The 15,573-nt window shown below is 36.1% G+C and overlaps 3 protein-coding genes across 9 annotated transcripts; 1 reads left to right on the top strand and 2 right to left on the bottom strand.

The window, feature by feature from the left end:
- Positions 1 to 1,525: 1,525 nt before the first annotated feature.
- On the bottom strand, positions 1,526 to 4,567 carry LOC128674908 (uncharacterized). The gene is made up of 5 exons (XM_053753895.2): positions 4,248 to 4,567; positions 4,029 to 4,162; positions 3,890 to 3,947; positions 2,164 to 3,804; positions 1,526 to 1,745 (listed from the first exon to the last, which is right to left on the bottom strand). Exons 1-5 carry the CDS (start codon positions 4,375 to 4,377, stop codon positions 1,621 to 1,623), a joined length of 2,088 nt encoding a protein of 695 aa, XP_053609870.1. The 5' UTR covers positions 4,378 to 4,567; the 3' UTR covers positions 1,526 to 1,620.
- Positions 4,568 to 5,061: 494 nt separating this feature from the next.
- LOC128674910 (uncharacterized) lies at positions 5,062 to 10,609 on the top strand. 6 transcript variants are annotated; one of them, XM_053753899.2, is made up of 9 exons: positions 5,062 to 5,370; positions 5,774 to 5,827; positions 6,396 to 6,511; positions 7,025 to 7,210; positions 9,079 to 9,153; positions 9,482 to 9,598; positions 9,864 to 9,932; positions 10,031 to 10,108; positions 10,398 to 10,609. In XM_053753899.2, the coding sequence occupies exons 1-9, from the start codon at positions 5,217 to 5,219 to the stop codon at positions 10,488 to 10,490; spliced, it is 942 nt and encodes a 313-aa protein (XP_053609874.1). In that variant the 5' UTR covers positions 5,062 to 5,216; the 3' UTR covers positions 10,491 to 10,609. The 6 variants fall into 6 exon arrangements, 5 of the variants coding, with proteins under 5 accessions (XP_053609874.1, XP_053609873.1, XP_053609875.1 ...); XM_053753898.2 differs by having other exon boundaries at positions 9,079 to 9,156; XR_008405210.2 differs by having other exon boundaries at positions 5,063 to 5,370; positions 9,079 to 9,156; positions 10,015 to 10,108; positions 10,398 to 10,542.
- Positions 10,610 to 10,642: 33 nt separating this feature from the next.
- On the bottom strand, positions 10,643 to 15,327 carry LOC128674909 (malate dehydrogenase, mitochondrial-like). 2 transcript variants are annotated; one of them, XM_053753896.2, is made up of 8 exons: positions 15,071 to 15,327; positions 14,550 to 14,713; positions 13,980 to 14,087; positions 13,200 to 13,463; positions 12,639 to 12,854; positions 11,922 to 12,047; positions 11,422 to 11,568; positions 10,644 to 11,087 (listed from the first exon to the last, which is right to left on the bottom strand). In XM_053753896.2, exons 1-8 carry the CDS (start codon positions 15,231 to 15,233, stop codon positions 10,884 to 10,886), a joined length of 1,392 nt encoding a protein of 463 aa, XP_053609871.1. In that variant the 5' UTR covers positions 15,234 to 15,327; the 3' UTR covers positions 10,644 to 10,883. The 2 variants fall into 2 exon arrangements, with proteins under 2 accessions (XP_053609872.1, XP_053609871.1); XM_053753897.2 differs by lacking the exons at positions 14,550 to 14,713; positions 15,071 to 15,327 and adding an exon at positions 14,420 to 14,534 and having other exon boundaries at positions 10,643 to 11,087.
- Between the last annotated feature and the right edge of the window lie 246 nt (positions 15,328 to 15,573).

Raw genomic sequence — 15,573 nt, 5'->3', positions numbered from 1 at the left:
TTTTATGTCCTACATGGGTTTCTTAGGACTTAGGCAACAAGTTTGAACTTAGTTTGCAAAACGGAAGAACCACCTGCACACTATGTCAGGTAAATCAAGTAAAATAAGTACAAACTAAATTCGCAGTGGAGGTTAAACGTAAATGAACTCTTTTTTTACATTTTTAATTATATATACCTATCTCAGGGGGTATATAGATCGTTAAGGAATCTACATTTCTTTATAACTACCTGTTGCCCGCAACTCCACCCGCGGTAGCCTGTTTGATATCAAAATTAGTTCAGTCGTAAAATTGATAGACAGAAAAACTTTCTACAATGTTAATATGGACTTACTGAAGTTAGACATTGGTAAACTTTTGAATCATGGATTGAATAAATTATTTATAAAATCTTGTAGGTGTCCTTAGCCTTAGGTACATATTATAAAAAGAAGTCCCCTTGTCGCGTCTGTATGTCTGCATGCGACGAACTGCGAAAACGCTACTAAACGGATTTTTGCACGGTTGAAGTGCAAAAATCCGTCTAGTAGTTAATTACGTCCGTCTAGAAGTAATTTACTATAGTTTTACCCGAGGGAACAGCCGGGACAGGTCGGTAGTATTGTGTAATCCTAAAAAAGCAGACACCCAAACTTTTTGCGAAGATTGTTCGATGATTCAGCTTAGTTTTTAAATAAGAGCCGCCGATACAAAGCCGCACTGACATAGTTATTAATGATCTAGCTGCGCAGAATATGTCGGTTAGTGAACTGTTCACAAAAGCTCATATTCTCTTCTCCTAATTGAAGTTATAGAAGCAAAAAGACAATGTAGACATTATTCTGATTAATTCATTAATGTACTCTCTATTCTCTATTAGGTAGGTATTATTTTTTCAAGTAGAGGAAAGCAATAAATACTCGTAAAGATCAATTACAATAAAAAGCTCTTTAAAATATTTGAGCGCGTTAAGTGCCGATTGGATTTTGTATATGATAGTTAACAAGCTATAGACTACCTCTATGGCTTTGGACACTTGGACTATTACAGCTGCTGTCCACTGAACTCTGTCCCCGGGTCTAGGTGAAAATTAACTTTATCAGATTGACCTGAGTATTGGTGGTTATCTATATACCTAACGGCATATATTTTACTATTTCTAGATATACATAAATTGATTCTAGAGTGATATTATAGTCGAATAAGACTCTCATATTATCTGAATAAAGGAACTATAAGTGTTCCATAAAAGGAGTCTCGAATTCTGAGACTTTTTCGATTTGTCTCTAATAAAATCTCGAAATACCCACGGGTACAAGAACGGAATTTTTAGTTTATATTGAATGGATATATTGTAGCAGTAACAATATTGTGTTTATATAATTGTATGCTAATAAAATGTTTGTAGTACATAAGTTCAAGCATTTGAAAAAATTACTTCCTTTTCGTTAGGTAAGAAAGACAAGTAGGTTTCATAATCAGTAGCTAAGATCTCAGCCATAAAAACTAAACTACACATGAGTGAATACAAAAATTAATGAGAGATAAATCGAAAATCAGAATATAATTAACTGAATCAGCAAAATTTTTATTACTACATTGTAATTAATCCGGTGTTTCCTGATATTTATTGAAGTTCTTCAAGTATTAGTGTCAGTGTGACAAAGATCGGAGCTATCTGTGCGTGTAGAATTTAGATTCATATCAATTTTGGTGGCTGGTTTATTGTCGCTCTGCGATCCTGATTTTGCGGAATTTGTGTCAGCTGAAACAAATAATATAAAATTATTATCGTAATTATTATTACGTAGTAAAGTATTAGATCGATAACAAATTCACGCAACTGGTAAAAACCTGAAGCAATATTTAAGTATTTAAATGTAATACGAATGAAAGAAACTAATCTTGATATTTTTGGAAAAAAAAGATTTGTGTAGTTAACTAGGTACCGCTAGATATATTAGAAGAACATCACTTTGATCATACTCGACAGAGTTTGCATTCAGACGAATGTAAGACCTAAAGTATATAATTTCTTAACTATCATTATTTTGTTTAAATAAAATTATCAATATTAAATAGATAACGGCTGTTCCGTTTAATTTATCGTACCGTAACCGACACCGACTTGCAAATTATAAGTACTATATACTCATATGTTCTCGAATAATACAGACACTTACCATTTTTTAATTGAACATTTAAAATTCTGTGATATAATTCGTTAAATTTCTTTTGACGTTTCACATTAGATGGTGTGCGCACTACTAATGTAGGCAGTAATATATAGTGTTCAAGATCAGGTTCATCTTTAGTTTGATATTTTCGTCTTGAATTTTCTTTTTTAATAATCAAACGTGGATTTTTTTGTTGATTTTTGTTAGTCGATATACTGCTGCCACTATTTAAAGTGTTAACTACATTTCCTCTAGTGGTGGTCGTGGGGACTGTGCCTCTGTCTAGTTTGGTAGGACTGGATGAATGGTAACAACAGGTAGCTTCACGATTGTTAGGAGACCGGTGCCCAGCATAACTTGGCCCAGCAACACATTCTTCTTCTTTCATTGGTCTCCTTCCTCGTACTTCTGGAAATGTCAAACGATCATGGCTTCTGTGACTTTTACGAGTATTTTCATTTTCACGTCGCCTTTCTGTATTTAAATCACTCAATGTAACTTCCCTATTTTCTTCGTGCCTATCCTTGTGACTGGCTACTATGATATCTCCAGTTTTGCCTACGGGTCGGCAGTTTTCATGACGGTGGTTTAATTTAACAATTCTGTAATGTCGCCGTTTTCTTCTTTCGACATGAGCTACTCGTTCTCTTAACAAACTGTCTATAAGTCTTTGTAACTCGCACCTCATATTATACCGGTCTGTATGTGGTAGTCTACGACCTAAGCGAGCATTTGGCCAATGGGTCCTGCAAACATCCTCCCATATTATATCACTGAGAACTCCTTCTCTAGAGGGTGTCAATTTTATTCCGTCATCCCGTGGCGCAAATTCACCTTGAGCTAAATAATGAACTGTATCCATGAGTCTGTAATCTCTCACAGGATTAAGTTTGTGCCGTATTTTGTGAACTCTCTCGGCAGCTATTTTGGGAACATCTTCTCGTTTGCATGGTACCGATGCGCACTGGCGTCGACCTCTAGCGGTAATGCCATCATAGGTAGTAAAATCTCTTCCATATTGCTCTGAATTATGCTCTTTTTCCAAAGTGGCAGCTTTGCTTGGAGACAGTGGTGCCGTTTGTTGCTGATTGTATCTTTGGAACGCCGACGTCTCAGGAATGTGACTGTATTGCTGTATATAACTACAACCCGGGTGTGCTGTCGCAGATATATTTCTCATTGTGAGACCTTTCGATTCTTCATCTGACGAAGATAGAGGCATATTAGGATCAATAGAACGAAAAACCCTTTCTTGTCTCAAAATTTTTCGTTCTAATGTTTCGATTCTCTTATGTAACATATTTAATGTACTATGGGAAGGCAAAGGCGAATTTTCAGGTGGTGTTTTGGATATTATATGAGTAGAAATATCAACTTTGTCGGGTTTGTTTTGTTTATTAGTTATAATGTCAGCATTAAGATAATTCATATTTGAAGAAGTCTGAGTGCGTGCATAGTATTGCTCTGGGCATTGACTAACTGTCTTTTGACATTTAGCAAGGAAACATTTCGAAGCAGTTGTTGACGTCTCTACCTGCTCAGAACTAGACCAAACTTTTCGACATTCAATTTCGCTTTTATTCGTCTGCTTCTCAGGTATGCAGGCTATCGATTTTAGAAACTGATCAGAATCATCTTCACTGTAGCCTGAAATAATAATTCAAGACAAAAATGAGATGTAACGGTGAAAATAAATAAAAGCAATTTCGTGCTAGCTGAGGTGCTGTCTTACGAGTCACGAAAGAAGAATGGTCTCCAATTGCTAGTATTGACCCTGACTTCTCGGATCCCTGTGGAAAACCAAAATCAGTATTACTGTATATATTATTTCATATAACATCTACTATTATTGGATTGAAATGCTATACAACCTTCTTACTACAATATCTACTCTTCTCCGCTATGTATATAGTTTTAATGGCTGGCGTTTGTCGTGGCTTAATGGACACCAGAACTCTTTGAAGAGCAGGATGACGAGTTTGTCCCTTTTTAAGAATTTCTAAATCTGAACAAAACAATTATAAAGTTAATTTCCTTTTGTTAAAAATTGTACCTATATTTAAGAACATCACTATTAGAATAAAATTCACCTAATAGCAGCTGTTTTTTTGACAGATGAGGCGCAGCCCCAACAAGCCCGTCGTAATTTACTTCACGTATTAGTTTTTCTTCTCGGATGGATATCAATTTTTTCTTTGATGAAGTCTGTTTATTTTCCATCACATTTTATTTTCCTCTTGCCCGGCATAGCTATAAAATCAATACATCTGAAGAAGAAAAAATGCAGCAAACAAATAATTTTGAAGTATGTTTTATTGAAAAGAAAAAAATTATATCATCTTGACAGATTACAAGAAGGAGACCTCAGAAGAGAAAATTGACAACTCTATTTTGAATCTATGGTTCCCTATGTAACCATCCTTCATGACCAACAAGAAGTTATATATTTCAGCCACAAAAAGCCCACAACCATTGTATACATCATTGTATGTGTGTATTTTCAGGTGGAAATAAGAATTCAGTGCATAAAATTTCATCGAATTGAGGAATATCCAGTAGTTTTTGCGAATAATAGTAACAAACTTCCATTCTAACACCACTACTAATCTTATATTAGTGGGACAGTAGGCTTGCGTTTCAAAAACTATCTGCAGTTAATATCAAAAATGTTAAAGTATAGGTATATAGGTACCATTTATTTATTTAATTCAGGGCGTTCATTTGTCGTTCTTTCCTTCAGTTTGGTTTATTTAGGATGTAAAAAAGACAGAACTTCATTTTGATATAATAAATATCTTTATATCATCTCAATTTAATAATCATAGATAAAAAAATTAAATTAAATTAAATCTTCTCTCAAAATTAAATAAAACCTCAAATTTTATAATTCGAAAATAGAAGACATTGATAAAAAACAAGAAGGTCGAGTGTCAAAATTTACAAAGAGTGACGTTTCATCCATTTGTAATAATTAAAAAAAATAGCTGGGCAACAATTTGGTGATAAATTTGTGAGGTTTTAGTGAATTAGGACGAATGGATGCTTGAATGAAATAGAGGATGTCAGAACAAGAGAAAAAAAGTGGGGGGAGTTCAGCTCCACTGGTGGTGGAGCCGAAGACGGCCAGCAAACACAAGCCCATCAGGTCCACTGAGCTTCAGGAAGAGACCGTAGACCTCCACCGCAAACATTCTCGAGGGCCCGTTGTTGAACGTAAGTTTCAGTGCGTTTCTCTGGGGGTACTTTTGATCGTCGGAAAATTACATAATATTGATTAATTTATCTATACTGTCATTAGAAATCTTTGTAACTACTTAGTATAGAATACAATGTTACCACCTTGATTGTATGTATTCACACGATTTTTTCAAATTTTAATTTGATTTTATTATTAATATGAATGAAAAATATAAATGAAACTATGCAGATGAATTTAAAATTTAATTCTTTATCACATTTTGGCATTCCTTGGTAGTTTAGCGTAGGAGCCCAGGGTTCACTATTGAATTTAAAATTTATTTTGTATAATGAAATACAAACATTTAAAGTTGAAACGAAATTTCATAGTTTTATACATTTGATGTATAGTGCGATTGATGTTTTAAATTATTTTCAGCATTTGCTGAGGACTCTATAGATTCTAGTCAAGATCTAAAAGGAAGCGATCATGGTATGTAATGAGCCAAATGTAACTAGTTTAATAATTTCTTGTAACATAAGTTTATGCTAAAGAGAATAAGTGGAGCTCCGAGGTACAGCGGTACGAGCCTAATTGAGTTCTTCCGGGTTTTATATATACGTCAAGCCGCCTGGCCTGACTCTATTGCAGTCGTTAAAACCTTATCACATTTATTAATACCTAAAATAAAATAAATGTTTGACAAATTATCATCTCTTCCATACACAGTATATTCTGTGACTTGATGCATTGTATAATTGAAAACTAAGTACTTTTATACACATTAGAAAGTGTCATGCACTTTTTAATACGATCCTTTATCTGGTGAAGCGTAGCAGTTTAAGATTATTTTTCAGTTTTTGGTAATAAATAAAATATATTTTTTAAATGTGATGTGGCGCTAATGTGCGGGCAGGTATGACCTTTAAACCCATCCTGTCGTTAGGGCCCGCGTGGGTGGCACGTATGGCCCATTCTCCTTATCTATTTAAAAGAAAGGCCAGCATTGTAAATAGGCTAATGATTATTTAAGTTTATATAAGAAGTATTTTTTTTACAGAAATGTCAACCGATAAACAAAAGCAAACCATATCTAAGAAATATTCATGTCCCACAAGTAAGCGGGGACCCTCTATGGAAACCATCACCTTAGCTCCGGTAGACATAGAAACCAAGGTAACTAAAGCTTTGACTTTTACAAAGCTCAGTAGCTAGCAGATAACTGATTCTGAAGAAGTACGTTATAAGTAATAACATTTCGTCAAGAATTATTATATGCGTGCCAATGGTGTCGAATACTGAAGACAATGCAAGGTGGAGGAGACAATGAAGGAAAACGGCCCATAGGCTACCCAGGCTTTATAGCTAAGGAAACAATCGGAAAAGCGAGATTGATTTCCGGAAATGCGAGATGAGAGATTTTAAAATGCTTAGTAAAAAACCTTTTCCATTTTCAATCACTGTTACTTTTTTTAAATTCCTTACAGTTTTTGTTATCATTCATTTATCAGAATATTGCGTTTTTGGTATCATTCATTTATTAAAATATTGGCACGACATCAAGTCAGCACTTAAGGATTCCGCCATTTTTGCTAGTGGTGGAATCGGCGTGGCCAGGCATTTGTTCCCTACGTAATTTGTCGCAACGGCCCTTTAATAAATACTTACATTAAATAATTTATTTTGAAGCGAGACTCACCATCATCGCAGCATCAGCAGCCTATTCCAGCGAATGTGGAAACGGTCGCTTCTCAATCGGGCAACTTATTAGCAGTTAAACAAGATGTAGCGGAGAAGAAAGGAGACGAAGACAGCATAACGGAGGAGATTACAGAGTTGCGGACCACAGATGAAGCGAAGAAACATTCCGAATGGGTGAGCATTTTTACTGAACTGTATGTATGTATATTGTACTAACATAATAAAGCTGAAGACGTGGCACTCGATCGCAAAGGTTACTTCTGCGTATAATAGTCACATTTATGAGGAAGCTAAAAGAAATCTAAGAAAAAACAATAAAAACTATAAGAAATCTTGAAAATCCGACGGCTACGAAGTCATGAGGCTCAGCTAATTTGTAGATTAAGACAGAGTCTGGATATAGCTATGCATATTTTGAGACAGCATACTTAATCATACCTATATTTTATAGGTAATACAATTAATTTCGACTTCTGTCTTCATTTCATTATTTGAAAATAATTTTACGTTTATACCATTAATCATTTTTTTATCTAAATGGTTGGTTGTAACATGTTTTACTATAATAAAATTTATTCGCACCTTATTGCTTCATCATGTATAATTTTATGAAGATATTTTGTAAACTTTTTAGTTGATTAACTTTGTCATCCATTCCATGGTGAAGCAATAATTAAATTAAGTAGTAAAACATCACATATTAAAATTGCCTTTATAATTTATTAAAACGGAAAGCAGGGGAAGTGTATGAGCGGTTTCTCTGCTAGTATATTATCACTGAAGCTGAACTGAGAAGAGAATTTGACGTTGTGATGATTACACATCTCCTCTCGACCTCGCTGCGCGTTTCGCCGGCTGCTTGCATCACAAAGCCTTAATAAATTTGTAGGCCTACTCGTTATTCTAAATTTGAAGAGCGCGGCAGCCCGCCATTTCTGACACCGGTGCTTGTCTACATCTAAGCAGTATCGTACAAAGAGTTGTCAATGGAAGGTTAATATTGCATTATTGTTATAGTCTGACGATGAGGAAGCGGGCGGGCTGCCGCGCAGCGAGTCGCGCGCGTCGCGCATGTCGCGGGCCGTGCGGCAGCTGCTGTGCTGCGGCGTGCGGTACGAGGCTCCCTCCGAGGACGACATCTCTCCCCGGCCAGGCTACGCTACTGGGATCTAGACCCCCTCCAGGCCGACCGCCTCACAAATACGCACATACTCGCATGTTACTGTAGCTGGCCATTTCCGACCGCCGCGTGAGCACCTTCCCTGCTGCGTAATCCCTTTAAGACATAAATGAATGTAAATCTACCCCATCACCTTGTGAGTGTGTGGAACGCCACGTGTTGAGTTAGCGACGGCGGGTGGAGATGGCCAGCTGCACAATCGGAACAGTGTGACGACATCACGTAAACCTAAGCCCTGTATATAATATAAAAGGAATTATAAAAATCTTGAATTGCTTTGAAACGTAATAAATATCAAAAGTTCTGCAGAAATATCGCCGGATTTGACCAAAACCAGTTTTCAGTTTTTGACAATCTCATTGTTAATTTATTAATAGACTATTATTATGAATCTTACTCTATTAGTAGCATATATTCATACGTTTTAATAGTATTAGTAATGTATTATTACTAAGAATAACATACAGTTATTGATGTATGGTGATTGTAAATTAAAGTTCGTTTCTATTAACAATCCAAATGTGATTTCATTTTCACAACTTAGCAATTTACTATTTAATTTACAAAATATCACATATTTGATTTTGCACCTTGCAAAGTTAATGTATTCCAAGTATAAATTTCTAGATTCGAAGGACACTAATACAATTCTGCAATCTATTCGTCTCGTTCTAACACTGGAAACGTACCTGTGATAATCTCCTTCCAAATTTTCAAACCAAATCTAACACTTTTTCGTTCATTATTCACTGCACAATTTTATCAAGGCAGCAGTGGTACAAATGCAATACAAAACAGGATAAAAATGGTAAGGAAAATTTTCAAGAAAACAAGATCGATAATCCACATTTGGTTTCTTCAGGCCAAAGGAGATGTTAAAAGACCCGATGAGAAAATTTCAGCGCCTTCATTTAAATATTCAAGAAAAACTGATGAGGTGGTAAGATTATAAAGAACTTTTTTGGATATCATAGGTATTTGTAGTTATTTGGGTCTAGGAGAGTTAGATTAAAATGTATAGAATAAATAATAATTTTAAATTTATTATAAATTATAAAAAAAATAAAACTTGTGTGTGTATATACATATGAGATTTATAGCAGTCGCTTAGCTAAAATAAATAGGTATCGTGGCAATGAATAGTCAAATAACTGCTACAAGAGATACGGCCGAATTTGTGGGCCGAATATTGAAACTAGCTTCAAATATTTGACTGGTAATAAAAGTTCCATTTTAGTGTTCCAGTGCCGATAACCTTATTGCAGGACATGGGAGTACGAAGTCAGGTGTGCATGTTGGAAGGCAAAGCTTCTATAGGTCCGTGTTTCCGTGACCTCGCACAGTACAAAGGTCCTTCTGGAATATGCATTTATATTCCAAAGGTATTCTCAGTTTTAAGTATTATTTTTAAATGCAATACCTAATCCCCTCTCGTACAGTATACTATAATACATAATTAGACTTTGTTTTTTATCTCAACTAATAATATAATTTGGTTTTTATCTCAATATAAATGTGAAAGTGAGTTTATGTGATAATTTATTATTTCTTTATGTTTTATCATAATTTAGCACCTAACAATTTTAAACATTGCTATCGTGGAAAATTCACTCGGCTAATTTAAGTATATTTTTTTTCAATTTCCAGAAGGGGCCAAAATGTCAAATGTCAAATTTTAATCCCATACCATCCGTGCTCAATATCAACGTGTCAAAAGTGAGTTATCATTTTATCATACACTGCAGTTACTCCATATCAATGTGTTTAAACTAAACACAAGTGAAGTCACCAACTCAAGTTTTTAATCATTTCAGAAATCTATAACAAAATCTAACAGCCAAATGAACCATACTGAGAAGTCTACTAAATCTACTATAGACAGTTCTATAAAGGTATATAAGTATTATCTAATTAAGTTCTGATCGAAAGGCTGAACGGGTAATGATATGCTTGTCAATAGTCTTGATAACTAGGGATACTGGGGACCGTGCGAAGTGGAGTCGAAAAAGTAAAAAAGCCCTGGCCTCTGACGCTCAACGACTGGGAAGGAACCGGGAAAAAGAGACTTTTCCGAAATATGAATACCTGATTTTTGACTCGTGGGCCCCATAATTATACTTAGGTAAAAAGTATTTAGCGACGTATCTGTGGTAGTCATTTAATCATGCTATTTATTTTTAGCCGGAAAACGCGATCAGTTCGTCATTTTTTGGTGGAGTTAGAATGAAAATCGGAGGTTTGACTTCGAAGATAATCAACGCCTTCAATGTTTGAAATGTAAAATTTATTGTGAACTTTAAATACTTTTTGATATATTTGTGATATTGTACGTTATTGTGATATTTAATAAAACAAATGTTTCTTGCAAATACATTTTATTATCACATGTCGTAAATAAAACACTAAAAAGTAAAAATCACAACAAGTCGACAGAGACGCCTAGGACAGAAATATTCATTCTATAAAAGACGATTTATTTATGTACAGATATAAATCATCTGTAAAACCATTTTCCCATATGTTAAATTTGTAAAAGGTAAAGTAAAAAGATAAAATTGTTTTTAATTTTAAATCAATATAAAAAATAAAATTTTTGAACTTATTTCCCGACTTTCGTCTTTTTCGATGCAATGCGAGAAACAACAATGAGTACAACACTGTTTAAAATTAGAATTTACAAGGGTCCATGGCCTTCTCTCGTATTTTCTGTTCGATCTGGACGCTCCTGGGCACGCGGCAGGCGGGGCAGGCGCAGCTCTTCAGAGGCATCTGGTGCGTGAGGTTGGCAGCGCGCGCCGCGTCGTAGTCCACGTCACGCGGTCGCCAGCAAAGCTCAGTGCTGCCGCACTTGCAGGTCATTTCACGGCAGATCTACATGCATCGATCAGTTGGTATTAATTGGTCAACTAATCATAATATGCAGAAAAATAAAAAACGCGTTACGCATTGTAGACAACTGATTTGACATATGCACAGTCGTCTTAAGTATATTTGGCTATCGTACATGCAAAGATACATGCAGACAGTGGGAAGCCTTTTTGTTTTATTCTATGTAGTAATGGGATTTAAGCGTCTCAAGTCTCTACCAAATTCACTGAATCATAGCTCATAGCTCAAATCTAATTTTTATTTCTTGCTGTGTACAGAGTTATGTGATATTAGAGATACGTGTACGGATACAAGTCGAGGTCACAATCGCACTCACCGAGGCGAGGTACTCGTCGCGACAAGCGTCCGGACAGCCGCAGGTCCAGTTGACGGGCGGCACGCACGGCACGCACGGCGGGCTGAAGCACGTGCACGGGTGTATGTAGCAGTTGCTGCAGCAGCATGACGTGCACATCGCGTACACCTGCGATAATAACATTTAATATAATAAAATGCACGACGAAATAATTTCGAATAAGCTAAAGTTACAGATGAACACATTTTAATTAAAGCATATGAAACGAATATCGTTTCTAAACTAAACTAAACAAAACCATTGTCTTCAATAAATTCACAATGTTCATATTTTGAGATTCTTGGTCTTAACATGCTTAGCTGCAACATATAGTATCATCTCTCATGCATGTCCATTAGCAGAACTCTTTCGTCAAGCCATAAACAGAAGTATGCAAGATTTACAGCCAACCTTCGCTAACTGGAGAGACACCAGAAGAAGAAGAAGTCATAACATGCCTATTTAATATTAAAAACACTTACCAAGCAAATAGCACGGGCAATCTCATTCCGCACATACGGCAAGCAGTTACACAGTAGACAGTTCTCGAATTTGGTCAACTCTGGTATTCCTAAATTTTTTTCTATTCCTGAAGGCCCCAATGTTAGCTAAAAGAATGATTATTAGACAGTTTTTTGGAAAGTAAAACTACTACAGCACTTAATAAATCATAAAAACGCTCAGACGAGATAGAATAAAACAAGGGTTATAGTTGGTTTCAAGGGAAATTTATAACTAAAATACATATACATATGTATGTTGTCACCTTTTTTATTTACAATTTTTTTTATTTGGCAAGTGTACTTTTGTGTAAGGTACTACTTTTGAATTGTTGAATGGGGTTAGCTTAGAAATGCGAATATTTTTTGCGTCAATAAGTGATCTCACGGATGTATTGAAAGAGATAAAATAAAACTGTTAGTGGGCTATGTCTATACATAGGTAGTCTATACATAAGTACAACTAACAGAAGCCAAAGCATTTTTTTTTTAATTTTTGTCAGCCTGTATGTATATTTTCGCATCACGTAAATACTGGATGTAAGGTCTAACTTAAAATCTTGTATAGGTTTCATCGCGATACGTAGCTTAGAATCAGATATATTAGAATAAATTATGACCAGATGCACAATACAAATGCAGGCGAAACCGCGGGCAAAAACTAGTGTATAATTAAATAAATATCAGTTTAATACTCACTTCACTAGCAAAGAACTGGCAGTCGGGCACGCAGGTGCACATGTTGTCGACGTACGCAACTTGCAATATTTTCTTCCCCTGCAGCCCCTTGACTACATTGATGGTGGTCCGGGCCACTGCGTACGCACCGGCGAGGCACGCGGTCTCGGTACAGCAGCCCTTGGCCGCGCACACCGCCTCGTTCCCGCTCATTATACATGACGTCACGCACTCGATCTGAATCGGAAAATAAGCCATATCAGCCAGATCACGCACTGTACAACGGATTAATATTATGTTATTAACTTCATAAAAATATTTTTTTATTGAACATACTTATTATATTCATAAAGATTTAAAATGAAAAATAATATATAAATAAATAAATATATTAGGACAAATATATAGATGCATTGTATACATATATAGATGCGAAGGTCATTTCTCCAATAAATTCTTAGGCTCGCTATACCTTTTAAATTTAAAGAGTGTGACAACATTTTGTTTTAAATTTCACTTCATTGATGCACATAAGGAATGTCTCAGTAATGAATAACCCTGTAGAATATCTACTTAATTAACCTGTTCCTGCGTCATGATGCACGGATGCACGGCCGCAGAGAGCACGGGCACCATGGTCTGCGGGGTCGCGCCGCCGATGACGGGCACGCGCACGGACTCGGGCGGCACGCGCAGGAAGTCCGACAGCACCGTGTTGGCGCGCACGCAGTTTAGCTCGACGCAGCCCAGGAGATACCGCGGATTGAACGCTCCACGTAACCTCATAATCTCCCCCACGAGGGGCACCATGCTTTCTACCGGCTCCGTTGCTACTATGATGAATGCCTACGATTACAGTTGGAAATTCATTAATGTTTGTTATGAAAAACACTGATATTAGTTTTTATACCATAATTAAATAAATTGATCGAATTTTGTTCGAGAATGATATAATATCATTCTTATACATCATCATCATCATTCCCAAAATTACACGGAGCGCAGCTAGTAAATAAATAAATATGTATGTTATAACACATCTTAACACTTATATAAGGATATAATATATAGACATACATAAGATGTGTTAACAATAACGTGTGCGTTATGGATAAGATAATTTTAATATTATTACGCGTAGCACCTCTACGCCGTAGCCTCTACGGGTGGCGTAGCGATTGCTACAATGTTATGTCGTAGCATGTCTCAGTATGTGAAGTGCTTTGGTTGTACCTTGGTGTTGGGGTAGTTGTAATGTTAGCGGATAAAACTATGGTAATTTAATTTCACATGTAGTTTTCCTTTGTCCAGATATCTTTAAAAGAATAGTTAATTATTTATGAAAAATTGTAGGTTACTCACGGTCGGGCACATGTTACAGATCTGCAATGTGATCTCAGTAACAACGGGGGCGTTGTTTTCAAATGTGTCGCAACAATTTCGCGCTACAATCACCACAATACTGGACCCCTGAAATACAAGAGTATCTTATGAAAAAAAAATTGTATGAACATCTACTTATTGATAAATTCATGAGCATATTGGATAAGAAGAGCTTATTGTTGTAAGAGCTTTTTCTTGTTACTATTTATAAGCTCAGGTTGAGTAGCTCAATGGGGCAGTGGATAGCGGCCTGTGATACTGGCAGTCACTCTCACATAGGTCGGTCATTGGATGGGTGACCAAAAATGAGTTATCTTCCTCTGTGCTTCGGAAGGTACGATAACGTGTCCACGTGGCTCAGCTCCATGCCGTACCCGCATGTGGCACATATATCATACAGCGCTATTTCGACACAATACCTTGAGAGCGTCGCATAGCATGTGTCGACCTGAGAATGATGACACTTTGCACTTGGTGTCCACGTGGCTCAGCTCCATGCCGTACCCGCATGTGCCACATATATCATACAGCGCTATTTCGACACAATACCTTGAGAGCGTCGCACAGCATGTGTCGCCCTGAGAATGATGACACTTTGCACTTGGTGTCCACGTGGCTCAGCTCCATGCCGTACCCGCATGTGGCACATATGTCATATAACGCTATTTCGTCCAAAAGTGGACACTGTTTTAAGAGCAGCGCTAATGGCTGACCTGCCAACAAAATACATAAAAAGTAATACTTAACTCAGTAGTGAAGTGAATAAATTTGTAAGTTAAAAATACCCCATATGTGATCTTTCTGCTTTTTAAGTGTGATCGAGAGAGATCATTAAGGAAAAGGCAACATATTGTTATAAAATAATTACTGCAATCTGGTAATAACAAAACTTAGCCAGTGTGTAATCGCACATTGGATAGCTTAATGTTTAGGATGTAAATACCATTTTTTGCAAATAACTACTTATACCATAATCCTGTTTAGTCTATTTTATAAATATTATTCCATTTGTAAATAAAGTATTAAGTACCATTGTCCAGGAACTATCTCAGTGCACGGTAATCAGTTACCTGTAGCTCCAGCCGCGCCGCATATCGTGACCTTCATGCCCTCTGGACAAGTGCTGTATTTCTTCCATGACTCAGTCCACCTCGGTGTCAAGTTTGATGCAAGTCCAAGCAAGTGTCGCCCTCGAGATCCACAGGTTCTTAAAAGACAACGAAAAATTTGCATGTTTTTCAGTTTTTTTTTTTAAACTTTCTACAATCTCATAATTTTGACTAAATTTTTCATTGGATTTTGACTTAACTTCTATGACAGCATTGACTGACTTTACTCTGGGTCTAATCACGTATTCCTTTTAGTTCGTAAGAAATGAGATCTTACGTAAAGTGTTCAGTGTATTCAAATAAATAAATAACACTTTTTTATAGTGTATAATAATTAACAGTTTTTAGTTATAGTGTAATATTGAAATATTGCTTACCTACAATAAAAATCACAATGTTAAGTATTTAAATAAAATTTGTTAATACCTATCACATAAAGTGGCGGTGGGTAGATGTAAAAGTCA

This window comes from Plodia interpunctella, chromosome 13 (genome assembly GCF_027563975.2).
Source record: "Plodia interpunctella isolate USDA-ARS_2022_Savannah chromosome 13, ilPloInte3.2, whole genome shotgun sequence".
NCBI lineage: Eukaryota > Metazoa > Arthropoda > Insecta > Lepidoptera > Pyralidae > Plodia > Plodia interpunctella.
This window is presented reverse-complemented; position numbering and strand designations above follow the sequence as displayed.